General features: G+C 37.5%; 1 protein-coding gene across 15 annotated transcripts in view; it reads right to left on the minus strand.

Annotated features, from left to right (window-relative positions):
- The window catches only part of DLGAP2 (DLG associated protein 2), a 455,535-nt gene that overhangs the window by 15,686 nt on the left and 421,018 nt on the right, over positions 1-18,831 (minus strand). For all 15 annotated transcript variants that reach the window (XM_032681606.1, XM_032681592.1, XM_032681591.1 and 12 more), the window contains 2 exons: positions 8,076-8,161; positions 6,506-6,921 (listed from right to left, as the gene is read on the minus strand). In XM_032681606.1, coding sequence (XP_032537497.1) covers positions 6,506-6,921; positions 8,076-8,161 — 502 coding nt within the window. The remainder of the gene's footprint in view (positions 1-6,505; positions 6,922-8,075; positions 8,162-18,831) is intronic.

Genomic DNA, 18,831 nt, shown 5'->3' on the forward strand with positions numbered 1-18,831 from the left:
TTATGAAAGGGTTAAGTGGTTCAGGGCTTCATGAGTAATTCATTGGGGTTTGTTTTTGTTTTGTCAGTCAGATGAAATAAAGTATTTTTATTGGTTTGGGTTTTTTGATCACCAAAACCCTCACTTTCCTCTATGGCATTATTGGCATACAGAAAAAATGTTTTGAGTGTTAAAACCTGGACAAACATACAAAAAAACAAATAAAAAAGTAATATTTCATTTGATCTGAAACAAATTGCTTTAATTTGGTTCCCAGCACTTTTAATAAAGGTGATGAGTTCTGTGACAAACATCCTGTATCCTCCTTTTTTCTCTTGGTGCTCTGTAGCTTAGGGCATTACACAAACTCCCAGTGTGGGGTCAGAATTCCTTCTTTTCCAGGATGAGGAATTGTGCTGTAGCAGGTCTCTGACATTGCCTGTTTCATGCTATGTTCAGCTATTCACTGGGCAGAAAGAAAGTGAGATGATTCCATAGGCTGATGGTTGTGCTTATCTCATAGTCAATACAGTTCAGCTTTAGTTTGCTGAATTTTATAGTTCATACCTCAAATAGCTATGAACTATACTCACATAGCCTGAGTAAGAGGCATTGATTGTAGACCTACTATAAAAAGTAGATCCTGACAGAATCTATATATGTCTGATATTTTCTAGTGAATCTCAATGTTACCCCAACCCCCATATTAAATAAGGATTTATTTTATCTTCATTACCCTGAAAGATCACGTCAACAAGCAGTAGTGATTTATAGCCCAGTGCAGAATTTTTGTGTGATACAAATCTGGCAGAGATGTAAGACTGGGCTAGTTGAATGTGTCACTGAGTCACAGTGCTGAATACACATGTATAATTACAGCCCTAGCATTTACTAAAGATCTAACTCTATTTCCATTTTAATAAGTAAATCAGACGTAATAAAACATAGAGGTTAGAATCCCTAATATTCATGCTACTTTGCTGTAATTAAATTAAAGTATTAAAACACTTCAACTCATAATCTTTAGCACAATATTAATAGACATCCAAAGCCTTGTTATTAATTTCATGCATTGGGGAATTATTCTGATGAGTGCAGATTGATTATCTCCATGAAAGAATGATGAATGTTAGAGACTGGAGAGACTGAGAGGTTTGGTGGTGCCTAGAAGATTTTTCTTGTAAATAAATGATGATAAAATCTACCAACATGCATAAATAGATATAATTTTCATATAATCCATATACCTACCACCGTTAAGATAATATTATATTTGCCCAAATGTCAGGAAGGAGTCACTCAACCTTCATTCTGCTCCCTGCCTGTATGAAGCACTCCATTTCTGTTATGTGGTCCTGTATGACTTCTGCTCTGAATGTATACAAAATGCTGACCAGGACTTCAATAAAAACAGACTCAGGATTTACATCTTGGTTAGAGATTGTGTAAACTGCACAATTAACACAATGGTGTCTTATCCCCTGAAGTAAACATGTTACAAAATTGCTAGTATTATATATGTGTGGAATTGCTTGAGAAATTCTACAAAATCTTGTAATCAAAAATGATTTCATATCACAAAGGTAAAGGGGGTAGATGTCTATATTGATGAAACCAATTATAATCTGATTTTGTAACTCTACTTTTGACAGGTTAAAAGCTTTGCTCAGTTGTGCCACTGCTATACTGGCAGTGAGAAACCAGTAACAATCAATCTGCTTCTGGCATTCATTACTGTTTATTTAAATGATGTGTTTTAATTTAAATTTTCATTCCATTTGATCATTCCATTTTTCCCCCTCTACTTGTAAATAAATTGCTCCACAAACAACCTAAGAAAATATGCCTAGAAAAAAATTGGAACTGGCAGTTAGTTCATCCTCCTAACTCAAATTAGGGCATGACATTTGTCTAATCTTTAAACCTAAATTAGTAATCTTTAGAAATATCTTTTTCACTATCAACAGAGCATGTCAGCACAAAAATAAATATATAATGTTCAGATGGCATTTTAGGACAACACAACCTCCAGCTGGCAGTGCTCTGGATGTTAGTTAGGACAATGAAATCCCTGTGCACCAAGTGGGACTTGCTGCAAATTTGCTATTTACTTCAACAAAGCTGAGTTCACAGAGGAGAAAATTTCAGCAGAACAATAGAAATGATAGGAGGAATTCTTGGATTCCACACTATAGGACTTTACAGACTGTTTCAGGACAATTAAGACATTCTTTAGTCATTCACAACACTGAAAATGTAAATTTCAGCAGTTCTTGAAGGATAGGTTTGTGAAAAGCATTAGAAAATTATGTCAGTAATTTCTCTTTGACTAAAGGATAACCCATATTTGGTCAAACACCTAAGAAAGCTTTTGTGGATAATTAATTGATGAATATACTAAAATAAATTGGTTGTGAGGGTTTTTTTGTTGGTTTTTATTTCCCCCTCTCCTCCCCCCTCCCCAAATTATGAGAGATTTAACTATGTTTTCTTTTACTATTCAGCCTTATTAAATAAAGCCTTCGCAGTACTGTGGAAATATCAGCCAGAGGATTAGCAAGGAAAAATCCAGCATCCATTCATGGAATGAAGGAGAAGGGGAGAGAAGGGTGATACTTTGCTCTTTCACTCTCTCTAATACCTTTATTTGTTTCCCTGTTAGAGATCACTTTACCATGTAGCTATGCCGGCAGAGCTCCCAACCATGGTGAGGAAGATACCAGCAAAACAACTTTTCTGCTGGCATAGTCTATACTGTAGTTAATTTTTGAGCCTATATTAGTGTTTTTATGTGAGAGTAAACTCTGTGCAGCTGTTCTCCATAATGAAGTATTTCAGAGGTCAAGCACTAAGTGGCACTAAGAAGCCCAGGAAGTCATCTTCCCTCTGCCAGACCTTGCCCACGAGCCGTGAGCAGGGACTGTGGCTCCCCCCTGGCTGGCCTGCTCTCCCCCTCCCTGAGCTGCTCTCCCTGCTGCCATCACTGGAGGCAGAGTCCTGACCCTCTTGGTCTTCAATAGCTTTGTGACAGTTGAGAGTGTTTTTCTTGTCATCACCTACACATCAGTAATAGCCAAACACAATTTTCATGGTGTAAAACTGAAACTCCAGTCAGCACCCATGAGAAACACATATCATTGCTTGCAGGCACCCTGCTAGTGCAAATGATCAGATGACTAACCCTGGGAACAGTTACAGCCACATATCTATCTATATTTATCAATAGATCTACATCTGTATCTCTATCTATCTATCTATCTATCTATCTATCTATCTATCTATCTATCTATCTATCTATGTTATATTAAACACTTAGAACACAGATAACTGTCCCCACAAACAATATATGAACTTTGCAGAGACTTCAAAATATAAGTCATGGCAACTGACCAAACAAACAAATTCTATGAAAAGGACAGAGAAGTTATTTTTGCTGCAATGATTATTTTCTCTTTTTCTAAGACCTGATGAGTGAAGTTCTTAAAACAGCATTATAAGACAAAAGCTACAGTGAAAGAACAAATCAATACAGCAATCAGACAGCTCTCGGTGATCTTGGAGCTATTGTGTTAAAGCCAAAAATGAAATTGTTTTCTAAAATGCAGTTCTATTTTAACTCTTCCTGTGTTTAAAATGAAATAGAAGTGGCATCATAAGGACAGCATTCTCCCATGAGATGCAAAGCTATATTTGGCCTTAAGGTACAATTAATATACCCAGGCCAAAAAGAAATTATTCAGCATTAAGAATGACAGTTTGAATGTGCAAACCTTGCTGTGAAGTGTTTCGGGAATAGTAGCTCCTGCTGGAAGATGGAAAACCATATTTATTTGCTTTTGGTTTGGCCATTTTTGTGTATTTTCTTCAAGGAATGGCAAACATTTAAAAAAATCAGATCTATTTCATGCTGGAATATCATTAAGTTCTTGTGGATATATATCTTATAAGCTCCGTAGCTCAAACTGGGGATAAAAAATGTGCTAAAGACTCGACAGAAAAAAAATTAGTCACACTGAATTTTTAAAGTGCTATGAAGCTCATTCTCTTGGTGAAATTAATTCTTTGAAAACTTCCTCTTACTTGATCTAAGCATTGGTAGGTGAAGGGATACCATTTCAAAGATAATGTAATTTGAAAATTATTTCAGGAAGGTCTCTTGAAATGAGTCACATAAAATGGAAAACTGGAACTTTGGAGTTTACTTTTGACAATCAGCTGAACACAAACTTCCATTTCGGATATGCTACATAGACCTATTCGATAATAACTTCTTTATTAGGGAGGCCAAAATGTTCCCCCAAATGCAAGTAATTAACCCATTTTTGTTAGTTTGATAAAGGGATTTCAAAGGTCCATTTCAGTTGTGTTTTATCAATTCTCTATCAGGGAATTGCTCTTTTTCTTTTTTCTCCCCTCTTTTTTCTCTTACAGATTAGAGCTCCTCTACAGATGGGGAAACAAAATCCTGATATTACATTTTGTTTTCTGACTGAAATGTTCCAAGTTAAAAGGGTGTCACTAACTCCAAATATTAATAAAAATTACTGAAGTCCATTTTGTCTTCATGTCCTTTGTACAATTTACAGAAAACTATTTCCCTGATTGCCAATTCACCATGCAACAAGGTGTTTCAGAGTATTTCTGGAGTCCAAGAGTATAACTTCACATGGTGGGAAGGAGGGTGGTTCTGCACCTGAGAACAGGTAGTCAGCTAAAGTCAGCTCCTCAAAGTTTTCCTCATGTAGTACACAGTTTCATATTCCAAGGAATAACACTGCTAACTGCCTCTCTGTGTCTCCCAGTGAGGAGTACTGATGTCAGTGTGCTTCCCCTGTTCATTTCATATGGCTGCAGATTTGACTAGGGCTGTGCACCAGGAAGAGCTTGCAGAGAGAAGAGATAGGAGAAGTCCAGCTCTTGCCTGCAGATGCCTCACTGGCATCCTAGGGAAAGAGAGGGGCTAATTGCCTGTGTGTCTCTCCCCTTTGCACTCTAAATAATTTTACTCTTTCCAAAGAGATCAAAATCTTGCTCTTTGAACTTCTGCTTCAGATCAGAAGCACTGATGTCCCTACATCAGTAACAGGTGATCTGGGAAGCAGGTGCTTAGGGATTCTTACAACACGGCATTGAAATGTCAGTATTCAGCAGTGCGAAAACTTGGAGAATTGAAAGATAAGACGTGGTAAAATGTAGTGAGAAATAACTGTTATGAAAGAAGGCTTGGAAATTCTCATATGGGCTAATCAAATAAAAATATTTTATTATTTATACTTTGCAACCCCCTAGGAGGGTACTAAAGTCTTCACAGTATCAATGCAAGGGGAAAATTCTCAGCTCAGCTCTGCCATGATGAAAATAAGAACAAAACCCACAGTCCAGAAAGCACCAGAGGCTGAAGGAAGGAAAAACAGTCTTACACCCCACCCCCCACCCCTCGCCAAATCCTATGTTGTTACTCGGCAGACTTGGACACAATATAGTGTAGAAATATGACTGTAAAATAAAAAAAAGATGATGTAAACACACAGATATTATTTATTTTGAAAAGGTCAGTACAAGAAATAAAATTTGGCCTTTTAGTCACCATACTGGCCTGTCTCAAGACTTGGGGGTAGATCATAGCAAGAACTCATTGAGGGGGAAAGAAGATGACCAGGAAAGAGTACGTGGAGGGAGGGCAGGGAAAGAGGCTAGTAAGAAAACTTAATATGAACTAATTTGTGATTTGAGAAAAACTCAGCTGAGACAATAATTCAGATTGTCAGGGATTGAAATATTTATAAAACTGAGCCTGAAGAACAAGGATAATTGACCTCAAAGGGAGTCACAGGGAGTTGGCTACTGAGTGCTAGGACCACTTTGATATATTACTATCATTAGTGCTGGCTTGGATCTTGTTCCAAAATAGTCTACATTATTTTTCACTTTAACCCATCACTCCTTTCAAGGAGTCTACAGGACACGGGAGAATAATAATGATTCTTGACAAAATTATAATAAGAAAATACAACTGAATTTTCTAATAATGCATATGCCTGTGTAACTGCAGAAGTGCTTTAACTATTGTTCTTGCCTGAAGTGCCTGTAAAGGAATAGAAACATTTTTAAAATGGCTATTCATTAATAAGAGTTAAAATTGCAGGTTCAGGAAAAGGGTGAACCAATGTTCACATAGGACCACCCCGTGTGCTCTGGCAAAGGGTCAAGCACTGGAGCCATACAAGTGAGTGTAAAGGATGTGTCAGAGTTGGAGCTATGGATGGAGCTATTGCAACATTTGAGCTGTATCTAATACCAGACTTCGATCCTGCGCTTGACTCTAAAGTTGGGTCTTTAAATACTTCCACAAAACCTTACTCTGGGAAATGCTGTTTTATGCAGTCAGTTGCAGGATAGTGTTATACCTTATGGTTCTGTAGAGAGTCTTTGGTCCTACAGTATGAGTAAAGGAAAACCACAGCTCACAGCTTTATCCTAACATATTTCTTATTTTAGCAGACTTCTATAAAAAAGTTGTTCTTACTTTCTTCAGAAAGATCATTTTCTTCTGCTTCTCTTTCCATTTCTTTGCACCATCCTTCCATTCTCTTAGTTTCAGTATGTAGTAACTTCATAAACCAAGATCCATCCCGTCGACAAGGTGACATTCGACCAGTCTCTACTGTCTCAATGGCTGGCTCCAGCCAGGGTTCTGGTGGTGGAAGGTTTGTTGTGTCAACTGGGGTCCTATAATCTTCTCTGTAACTGAACAGTCCCTGTGTCCGTACAGTTCTCACTGCACTATACTGGGTGGGTGTACTGGGCTCTGAGTGCTGCTGGAATGACGAGCCAAACTGAAGTCCCTTGTCTTCCATGGTGATGTGTCCTGGAAAACCCTCCAGTTCCAGGTCAGCCTGGACAGCTGCTGTTACACTGTTTGAGCGCTTGAATCGTCCGTGCCTTGGTGAACAGGGAAGAAAGAAAAGAGATTAAGACATATAGATAACATATGTGATAATACAGAGGCATATCTCTGAAATAAGACAGTGAGTAGCAACAGAGAGGAAAAACAAAATGCATAGTGGCGTCATTGATCTGAGCAAGGATACAAAGGAAAATAATTCAAATTATCTCTGGAAGTAAATATTGATTTATTCTCACACTACAAAATAACATGTATCATTAGTAAATGAACTGGAAATAACTAGCAGAACTAGAACTTCCTGATAGATGACTGTAAAGTACATATATTAAAAAAATTTCAAATGTTAAGAATTTCAGTTAGATAAAATCTGAAAATCTGCTAACTTAGGACTTTTGAGAATCCTCTAATAAAAGAAAAATAGTAGCAGCAGGTTTAAGACTGTGGGTTGGGGTTTTTTTTTTGGTTTATAGGGTGCCCATTAAAGGTTGATTTTCTAGTCTCATATGACACCAAATAATGACATTTTAGAAAAGCTTTGTGTTAAAAAGTTAGAGAAGAAGAGATTATTTGTGAAATCTTTTCACATCTGAGCCTATTGTCTCAAATTACTTCTAGTCCATGACAGCAAAAGGCAATCAGCAACCAGATACTGTCTGACAGCTGCTATGAAATGAGATAATGGTCTCAGTTCAGCACTTGACAAACAGTGCCTACCAGGGATAACCTGTGGGTTAGTAGATGGGCCAGCATCTTTACAAAACTAGAGGACTGAACAAGTGTAAAAACTGATTCTAATTTAGGAAAAAGGTATCATGGATTACATCCTAACCGGTATATCTCCTTGTGTGGATGGGGAAAGCCTAGATCAGCATGAGGAGTCCTATTGAAGGAAGACTGTTCCAATATACAGCTCCTCGTATTTGTTCTGCCAATAATGAAATTATATTAAGCCACTACTTCAATTTAATACTTTCATTTCCTTCTTTCCAATTAAAAACTGGAAATTTAGCTAAATATGAAGCAACTGCTAAGTAATCTCTACAAATTTTACCAAATGACAAGCATGCATATAAATTTGGCTTTGTGAATTATTTAGGAGCAGCACTTGCCAGACGCTTGTTATTAACTCTGTTTACAAATGTGTGTTGTGTTATAAAAGACTACAGATTTTTCTACATGCTTGAATTACCGTTTTTCATCTTCCACTTGTATTCCAACAGAGTGGTATTCCCGTAGGCCTCTGCTTTCAGTATCTGAGTCAGTTGCTGTTTCCACCTAATTCAACACAAAAGATACATCTGCAGAGTTAGCATTGACAACTTAGCACTGTTTCTACACACACTCATTCAAAATTAATTATATATTTAATCTCTTACCGCTAAGAAACACCTAGCACAGTAAAATAAATGTAATAGGTATTCAGCCTGGTATCATTGCTTTGGTGTGCTGTCTTATCAAAGCTTTGCACAAGTACTTCTGTTCTGCTATATAATTCCCTATTTCAAACCTAAGCAGATGCAATTACACAGTTTGGTGGAATCAGGAAGTAAGCTTGGTCTGGAAGAGCTGTTCTTAGAATGAGGAATCCACAGGACAGCCTCTTTTTATATTATTATAAACCAATCTCATTATACTCCTTGATTTACAAAATAAAATAAAATCTCAAGTAGCCCCATAAGCTTGCAAGTGATAAAAAGAAATGGTGCTATGAAATTTTATTGACAACTGTATTGGCAAATATAAAACCATTAAATGATGTAAGGGATACAGTAGAATGCCCAGTCTCACCTTCCTTAATAACATAGTCCTGAAAACGCTATATCAAGAAAGTAATTTATGCACTTTTTATAGTACTCCCATCTGAAATATGCTTACCAAGATATATTCACAGTAGAATTTTCTTCATGACTGAGACCACTTTGCTTTTGCAAGTTTCTGTGGGATTTTATATAACACTCACCAACACCACACCACCCTCAAGTCTTTGACACAGACAGAGATAGTGCTGCAGTATGGAAATTATACTGAATCAAGGGATAGGCAGGGAAAAAAAAAGAACAGAATTGAGTTTTCCTTTTGAATGATATTTTCATTGTTAAATAAAAAAATAATATCAGCGACCAGTTTTTCAATATGCACACTCCATGTGTGAATTCATACAAGAAAACTTTTCCTCTTGCAGCAGTCACAGGCACCTCTGGAAAGAACCTGATGGTCTTTTCAGCTCTCTCTCAGCCTCACAGTCCAAATCTCACTGTGTTTCTGAAAGGATGTAGAGACAAGGAGGAAGGAGGGTGGGAAGTGAGTGTACATGTGGACTATATTTCTTGAAGAAGCCAGTTGCTGGTAACTTCTCTTGCCATCTTTAAGCCATAGCTCCATGTACATTCACATGGATGGGAACACCAGACAGTAATTAGTACATGTTCGTATTTACCTGTGTGTGTCTTGGACATGTTCATGAAAACAGCAAGTGTAAGAACTCTCTAGTAAATGTTAATGGCATGTTTGAACTGTACAGCGTAGCATCAGGCACAGGTTTGCCAAAATCTCTGGCTATCAGTTGGGCAACTGTCAGGGAAAGACACATCTCCCAGTAATTCAATTTATTCTGCATAAGGTCTAGGGTACAGCGCATGCTGTCATCTGTTTCCACCTTGGCAGCTGCATGGAAGCTGGCTATATTCACTTGGATGGGCAGTGCATTGAGAGAACTAAAATATCAGACTTGGTAAGAGTCTCCAGGACTTGGTGCTGTCAGTATAAAAAGAAAGATTCCTCTTGATGTTGGTAGTGAAAAAAAGCCTCAATGACAGAGGTAGCAGCTTGGAGGAAAAAAAGCAAAAAAAAACAACCAAAAAAACAGGCAAGTGGGTTTTCTAGTTAAGAGTCTTGGCTGCAACACAAGTGAGAACCTAAGCTGCTTGGAGGGTTACCCTCTCCTGCAAGAACATTGTTCTAAGTAGAACAGCCATAAAGTCAGGTTTCTTAGCACAAAAGGTATTTATCAGGAAAGACAGCCTTATTTATAGCACAGAAGAGCCCAAAAGAGCCTCAGATAACAAGTTCAGGTCTAAGTGAGGGACTAGGCACTTCCTTATGTCCTTTCAGTGATATGAGGAAAGCTGCATAAAAACCACATTCATTAGAGATAGGTTGTTTTTCATTTCATGAATTAACTGGCCCAAGAATGAGACACTCATGTAGCCTGTTGAGGGGGAGCAGAGAAGCAAGTTGCGCTTGAAGCTTTGACTACTGTGGTGAGAGCTGAAATATACGTGGACATGTTTTGAAGAGTGAAGTCAACTTATTCTCAAAGGGAGAGGGGATGACTGAGAGGGGACCTTATCGATGTATATCAGTATCTGAAGGGAGGATGCCAAAAGGATGGAGCCAGGCTTTTCTCAGTGGTGCCAAGCAATAGGACAAGAAGCAATGGGCAAAAACTGATGCACAGGAAGTTCCACCTGAATATGAGGAAGAACTTCTTGACTGTGTAGGTGATCACACACTGGAACAGATTGGCCAGAGAGGTTGTAGAGTCTCCCTCACTGGGGATACCTCAAGAACTATCTGGATGCAATCCTGTGCAATGTGTTCTAGGATGACCCTGCTTAAGCAGAGAGGTTGGATTAGATCACCCACTGTGGACCCTGCCAAGTTGACCCATTTTGTGATTCTATGATGTGGTAGTGAATAAGAGCAGATAACACAAAATGCTTAGACTGTGGCTCTTGGGTGTGACGGTATGAGCGCTAGCAGAAAGATGATGTCTGAGGCGAAGAAACATTTTCTGGAGGAAGCCATTTGATGTTGAAACCATCTGGAGTGATTAAGAAGTCTAAACTGTTGCTAAGAGCTATGGGACTGGGGTTCATTCCCCAAAGCAGCCACTCAGTCTGAGTTTAAACACATAATTTAGGAATATACTGAGTCTAAACTACAGAAAGTAATGCCATGAAAAGGCATGTCTTCAAATAGAGATTTCATCTCCTGTAAATAAGAAGACTGGAAGATCTTGTTAATGTAGCAGACACCATGGCCTTCCAAGCCATACTGGATGCATCTTGTAACAAAAAAAAAAAAAATCCAGAGAAGTTCCCTTGATCTCAGACAGAGTCACTATCAAACACTTTTTGGAGAAGGAGACCATATTTCTGTTTTACAGAACAGAAAGCATTTGGCAATTTGGAAATTGACATTATAGGGATGCTTAAGACTGTGATCTCAAAATCAAGATTTCTTCCTATGCTCAGAAAATGCAGTGGTTATTAAACAGTGATACAGGAAATCTGATCTCCTGAGCATTTCCAGTCTTGGTAGTGACTAGGTAATATTAGGGGATTTCATTGCAGACTTAGGAGACATAGTACATCTGAATTGCTGTGGACCACAGTTAGGACTGTGTTGGACAGCCAGCATGGCTTCACTAAAGGCAAATTACATTTGAAAAATTTGGTGGCCTTCTACAGCAGGGTTACAGCAGTGGTGGATGAGGGAACAGTGACTAATGTAATCTACCTGGACCGGTGGAAAACACTTGATACTGTCTCACAAAACATCTTTGTATCTCAAGTGGAAAGACACGGATTTGATGGGTGGACTCACTAAATAAGAAATTGGCTGGATGGTTGCACTCATAGGGTGTAGCTCAGTGTCTGTGTGGAGAAACCAGGTGTCTGGTGGAGACCACCATGTAAGAAGTGGTGGGTGTCCCTCAGGTGTCTGTAGTGGGACTAGTATTATTTAACATCTTTGATGGTGATATGGACAGTGGGATTGAGTGAACCCTAGGCAAGTTTGCTGATGACAAGTTGTTGGGTGCAGCTGACACACTGGAGGGAAGGAACACCATCCAGACAGACTTGGACAGGCTTGATGCAACCTCATGAGGTTCAACAAGGCTAAGGGCAATCCTGACAGTTGATACAGTATCAGTGAGTGTATTGAGAGCAGCCCTGAGGAGAAGGACTTGGGGGTATTGTTGGTTGAAAAACTGAATGTGAACTGGCAAAGTGTGCTTGCAGTCCAGAAGGCCAATGGCATCCTGGGCTGCACCAAAAGAAGCTCTTATGAGAGCACTCCACCTGGAGTGCTGTGCCCAGCTCTGGGGACCCCAACAGAAGGACAGTGACCTGTTGGAGCTAGTCCAGAGAAGGTCATGAAGATGGTTAGAGGGCTGGAGTACCTCTCCTATGAAGACAGGCTGAAAGAGCTGGGGCTGTTCAACCTAGAGAAGAGATGGCTCCAGGGACACCAAAGAGCAGGATTTATCAGAGCCTCCTGCTCGCTCACATGGCTCAGCATGGAAAGACAGGCATTGTGTGCCAATTCTGACCTGAGACAAAGCCAGACAGATGAAGCCAAGCTGACATATCCACACATGTCAGTCTTTGCTTTCAGTTCCTTCTAAAGCACTGCACTTCCTTCATAGAGCAATATCCTTAGGATGACCATTTCTACATACTGTGCTCCTTGGGACCTACTGAGTCCTGGGGGATGAGGTGGAGGCCAGATTTCTGAACACAGAAATAGATTAAGGAAGGTCAACAGTATCATACTCGTGGGGCTAACATATGGCTAGTAACACTCTGGAGGTGAGAAACAGCCAGTTGACAGAGAATAGACTTGTGGTTTCCACAAGGGTGTCTGAGCAGCTCAGACATAGTGCTGTTGGAAACACAATGGTCTAAAGACATAAATAAGGAAAGGTCTCTATGGAGAACATCAATTTGTCCAACTGATGTTTTTGGAACAAAGCAGGCAGACCTGCAACACAATCTCTTCTTCCGCATTGCATATCGAAAGTGTATCTGTTTTTGCCAGCTACATCGTTTGGGTTAGTAGTAAATAGCCGGTCTTCTTTTGAACTCTGCTTTTGATGTGTGGAGGCAGATTTACCTTTTATATTTTGGATGGGCTGGTATCTCTCCTTTGATGCAACACATTGAGAAAAAAATCTTTTTCATCTATATGATTTCGAGTGCTTTCTTGCTGGCATTTCACCTAGAGATATAATCCTGAATAATTTACTCAATATGCAATTGACATCTAGAATTCAGAGGTATAAATGAAGTAATAAGCTCTAAAATTTTATTCAAAACAAAATTATCAGAAAAATGATGGCCCAGGTATCAAAATAAAACTTATATTATTTACCTCTAAATATAAACCCTTGCCAAACTATCCTTCCCTCCAGCTTGCCAGAACTGACACTAACTAAATAACCTGATGATTGCCTTGATATTTTAATGCTTTCATTTTCTCACTGCACCTTGTAACAGCAGGTGAATGCCAATTTTTGTGTGCGTACGTGCGTGTGTGCAATCTAGGATTGCAAATATTGTAACAACCAACAAAATGGAAAATGGAAGCAAATGCCAACAAAAGTAAAAGCGGGAAATAAGACAATAATTTGCAGTCATAAAGAAAAAAATGAACAAATAAATTACATTTCTGAATGTGTGTATGGCCAGTCTTCGCATTTCTGAATGACAGACATTATAAAGACTCCTGCTAGAAAACAGCAGGAAACTCTTTAATCAGATTGGCCAACCTAGATTCAAATGAGCAGAGGAGAAAAAGTAATACATGTGGTTTGCCTGTGTGGCTCTTGAAACTCAAGTAAGTCTTAATAAATCTGTTGTTATTCTCCTTGATTCATTATTTTTTTAATACTTGCATGGGTTCTAAAAGCCTTAATATTTGCAAATTGGCCCAATCTCAGCAAAGCTAAATAATGTGAAAAATTATATCACTATGTGATTATGATGGAGTCTTCCACAGAAGAGGAAAGAAAAAAAATAGCCAGTCACTGACAAAAGCAGAAGAAATTAGTAGATCTAATACAGCACATCATCTTCCTCTCTCATTGCAAACGAAGAGCTAAAGTTCTTTAAAGATCAGCACTTTTTCCCATGAAAAATGTTGTCTTATGGGGTTATGTCCACAAGGTTTATAATATTAATATCATATGTAATGGAGCATTTTGAGATTATTTCTTTTATTGATGATCCTTGTAGGTCCCTTCCAACTCAAGATATTCTATGATTCCATGATTCTATATCTTACCTTTCACAAAGACATAACACTCCCCTCCATGTCCTTTTCTGCCAATACAAGGAGCAGACAATACTATTAATCCTCTGTGATCAGTCACTGCTGTCTGATCTAGCTCAAAATTTGAAAACTAACTATCAGATACTGGCACTGCCTTGGTAATAAATGATCTACAAGTAAATTATACAAACACAAAATTATTTGAATAAATTCAAATCACTATTGCAAATAACTTTCTTGTTATAATCAATCTTAGTTTGTTCATAGGCACTCATTCTAGAAAAGGATGTGTGAACTAAATTATTCCTTCAAAGCATTTACTATGCTTTTTTAGCTGATAACTTTAATTATTTAAAACCAACCTTTATTTTTGTATTATAGCATTATTCTGCTCTTAAACACAAGCACTTAAACATGGACACTGCAACATAATATTGCAGTGTCTTAAAAATTCCAGTCTAACCTTCCATACACACTGTCTCTAAGAGAGACTTGAAGTTAATATATTCAATGCATAAGAAAACGGATTTTAACCTGGTGACTTTCACTTATCTCTCATAAACATTAGAAGTAAGAGTCCTTCAGGCCACACTATCTCTCCCTATGCGACTTCAGTGCCCTCAATGGGTTTTCACTGATGTAACCAATTTATTCTATTATTAGGATTTAATAAACAATCTCTGATGATGTACAGGAAGGGAAATAATTCACCCTTCCTCTCTTGCATAGGCTTCTCAGTGATAACAAGAGTAAAAAAGGGTAGAAAACACTATATTTGACATTAGATCAAGTACATGTAATTGTGAATTCAGATAACCACTCTTAGGTAGAGGGAAATCTCATTTGTATGCAGTGACTTCAAAGTAGGGAAAATACTTCAAATAAAACTACAGTACTCACAGCTACTGCTTTCCTTACGTGATGGAATACCAAAAAGGTATAGTCTTTCAAAATGATTTTTAGAAATCCACTAAAATAAACCTACACTTTCATGCTTGAGATATTTTTTTGTGCCTCACCACAGAGCTCGATTTTGCTGCTCCACTACTTCCCAACAGAACATCTGGACTAAAATACATGGCATGGCACAGGAAATGCTAATTACCACAAGAATATCATACAATAGGTTGAAAACTTTTTTGCAAACAATACATGCCAGAGTTTAGAAGTGGGATGCATGTCAAACTAAAATGAGAGTGTAGCAAGAAATTAATGCACAGAGTAGAGGTTGCTCATAACTTTTTTAGTGCAATTAATGCTAAGTAGCAAATTGCTCTGAACCAACAAATATTCACTGACTTCTCCAGGCCAAGGACTTCCCACATTCTCTCACAAAACCACGATCTGACAGTCATTTTAGAAGGACAATGAACAACACTTCTAAAACTTTGGATCATTTATGATCGAAAGACCAGTGTAATCAATGAGAATATTTCTTTTGATGGATATGTGTACACTGAAGTAGAGCACTGACAAGGATGTTATAACCTAAACAGTACAAAGAAAATGTAGATGCTCATCTGAGTACCTGTGCCATGGGGGTAAAAAATGCTCTGTGTTAAAGGGAAATTCCAGTTTGAGACTAAAGAATATTGGGAACAAAGTTTTTACCATTTGACATGAATAATGCTACTAAATATATATATAAATATTATCCAGAAGATCTCCTTTTGGCACAAAAAAATTCAGCAGGCCAATTATTGCACTAATCCTCCTGGATACAGCCTTTGATTTATAAGAATGATTTGTTTAATGTAGATTCTGGAGATTATAAAAAAACCACTAGGTATTTTGAAGTGTCATTTCCTGATGATAAATGAAGATGACAGAGTCCATTCTCTACACTGCAATTAGTGCTTGTCTCCAAAAATACCACCATGAATCAGCCTTCACACCTAGAACATTCATTTCCATCTCATTCATTTCTGAAGTTTCTGTTCATTTTGAGAAGCCTTGATGTCTCTTAAATAGAGAAGAAACCGTATGTTTCAGAAGACTGATAGAAGGCTGTACATTTTGAAATACTTGAAATAAATAAGGAACAATTTCTTGACATGTTTTCTCATATATTTCACATTCCAAATGCTATTAATATGAAATGGTTTATAACTAGAGAAGATTTTGAATGTTAATCATTAGCATATATATCAGGGTGGGCAAAAGAGTAAGGAAAATCCTGGAAAATATCTTAGCAACAACTTCGTTCTAACATAGAGGTTATTTTACTCTTGACGATCTCTACTTTCCATTTGAATTCAAATACTTTGATTAGTCTTTTGCTGTCATGACAGAAGACAGATATGAAGTTTATTGCTACTAATGTTACAAGAGTTTTATTCTTTATATGAATATATATTCTTAATACTGCTGACTAAATTTTTAATCTCAAAATTAGTATTTTGTAATTCATTTGAACTTAGGAATCAACATTTTTTTCCCAGTGCCTACTGACATGTCTGACAATATTCCTTTTGATTTAAATATGGTAATGAAAAAGCTAAACCAAAACCAAAAAAATCCCCGAAGCCCACCAGCTGGAAAAGCTTTGTTTCTGAAGCTTTATTTTTATCTCAAAATTCCCATCTGGAATAGGACTAACATACCGTAAGATGGGCTACTGTATTTGTGCTGTTCTCTGTCTCTGCAGACAGGGTGCTACTGATCTTCATACTAAGTCCAGTGCTTCCCGAGGAGCATGGGCTCTCTGTGCATGTGAATACCAATCCTATTGGCACATGCCTAAGTATGCCAGGACTTTCTAAAGGGACTTCTATTTACTACATGCACACTACACAAACCATATATACCAAAGACATGGGAGCCCTAGGCTGGGTCCACAGTATTTCCACACGCAGCAGCATCGCTGGTCACTCTGTATCTTTGTGCCTCTCTGCTCCTGTATGAAGCTCCACTGGCAAGCATTCCCACATCAACGTGTTAAAGGAATGGAAGAACCACACAAATTAACCATCCTGATAGCAAATTAATTAATGCAAATAAATGCAAATTCAATGCATTACCCTGGCATGGAATGCTAATGAGAAAACAAGTTATTTAGTCAATCAAGGAAATATGCAAATAAAAAACATCCTTTTCCAAGGTACTTTGATGCAGAAGACTAAAAGAAATTAAATACTTCAAATGTATTTTGAGTGCATAAATTTCTATTTGTGTAGTTTGAGATAAGAATGTTCTATGCTGTGTTTTCATTCCATACAAACCTGGCAATAGTAATATAACAAAATGCATTTCCTATTTAAAAATACTGCAGAAATGTATTTTTTTCACTAATGTGAAGTTTGAAACTTACTGCTGAAAAAAATCCTAAACAACTAGAATGTGTTCTCAGGCTACTGTTGCAAATATAATCTTATCTAATGCCAAATAGTACAACCAAGCAGCTTGTACTTCTCAAAAGATAACAAATAGCTTGTCCTTCTAAGACTTGCTGTTGCAAACAGTATTTGTCTTTTTCCACGTGTGCACCTGAGGACCACTATTACAGGCCAAGCATCAGATGACAAGTTGCTATGGAAGATCTGCTGCCTTCCTGCAAATCATTGCACGGGTGTTTTTGTGGATTATAAGAACATATTATTAAACACAACACATACAAAGAAGGGTCAGAGACCAGTGAAAAGTACTGGTCATCACCTGCAGTAATAAACAAGATCAAGTGATGTAATCAAAGTTCCAGAATTAATTTCTGGAATATCAGGAGTGACCAAATCAAGACACCAACACTGATAAATATAATTGTGTACAGCTGTTGTTAAGAAGGGATAAGAACAACACTAGGTACTATTTGTTACTGAAAAGTAAGCTTCAGGTTAGGGGCTAAAAGGTAGCAAAGATTACTTGCTGCTCCTTTGAGCTTTTCCATGTTATCTCTAAGCCCCTTCTCTGAACAATTCGGGATACACTACTTGCTTTGTAAAACATTTGAAAAGTATCCATCTGAATATTTTACCATTGTTCTTATATTATATTCTACCCTTCTGCATCTGAAAAATCAGAAGGAAACGCTTTTATGCCAAGAAATGGACAAACAGGTTGCTGTCAAAGCTGATTCCTTCCCATTAGTCTAATACATAATGGAACAGCAAAATTACACCACACTAAAATGTTAACCTGAAGTTCCATCAGTAGCTGTTACATGCTTAACCCAAACAGTTCTCTCTAACTATATAGTGAAATTAAAGGAAATGGAATTATTACTTTTTAAAGAAAATAATATACTTCCATGTAAATTCTTGTATTTTTCCAATACACAGTCACTTGCTGGGCTTTTTTTACATGAGTTATTACCTTCTCAAGATCTGTGTTACTGTTGCTACAATACCTATAGCTATAACAAAATAAATTGCATTTCCTCTATAGTCGATCTAGCAAAAGTAGATATTTTTAACACAGAAGTGAACCCCAGTGATATAAAGGGAAATATTCATCAAAACAGAAGCCTAAATTTTCCTCTACTTCTGTCTCAAAGGACTTTACATTCTTTGCAAGTTCAACTTTCTGATTTTTATTACTACTTGGTATATTCTAGAGATTTAAACAAATGACCATTGCCAGCTATCTAGTACTTTCCATTTAGTAGAAGAAATAGCAATCAAAATTTGCATTTGGAATTGTCTTATTTCATTTGCCTGAAACAACAGAACTTGACTGAGCTTTCCACAGTCTGACACATGTTTTTTCAGGTGAAATAAATATTGTGGGTTTTGATGGACAAATGGAAGAGTGCTTTAAGACTCTGTTTATTAATGTAATTTCATTACAAGTAATGAAATATGCTGTATTTCTTTCTCTTTCTTGGTACCTTCTTTCCAGCACAACTACAAGTAAGGGCAGGGGGGCTCTTTTTAGGGAGAATAATTGAAGAT

The sequence above is a fragment of the Chiroxiphia lanceolata genome, chromosome 3 (genome assembly GCF_009829145.1).
Source record: "Chiroxiphia lanceolata isolate bChiLan1 chromosome 3, bChiLan1.pri, whole genome shotgun sequence".
In the NCBI taxonomy this organism is placed as follows: domain Eukaryota; kingdom Metazoa; phylum Chordata; class Aves; order Passeriformes; family Pipridae; genus Chiroxiphia; species Chiroxiphia lanceolata.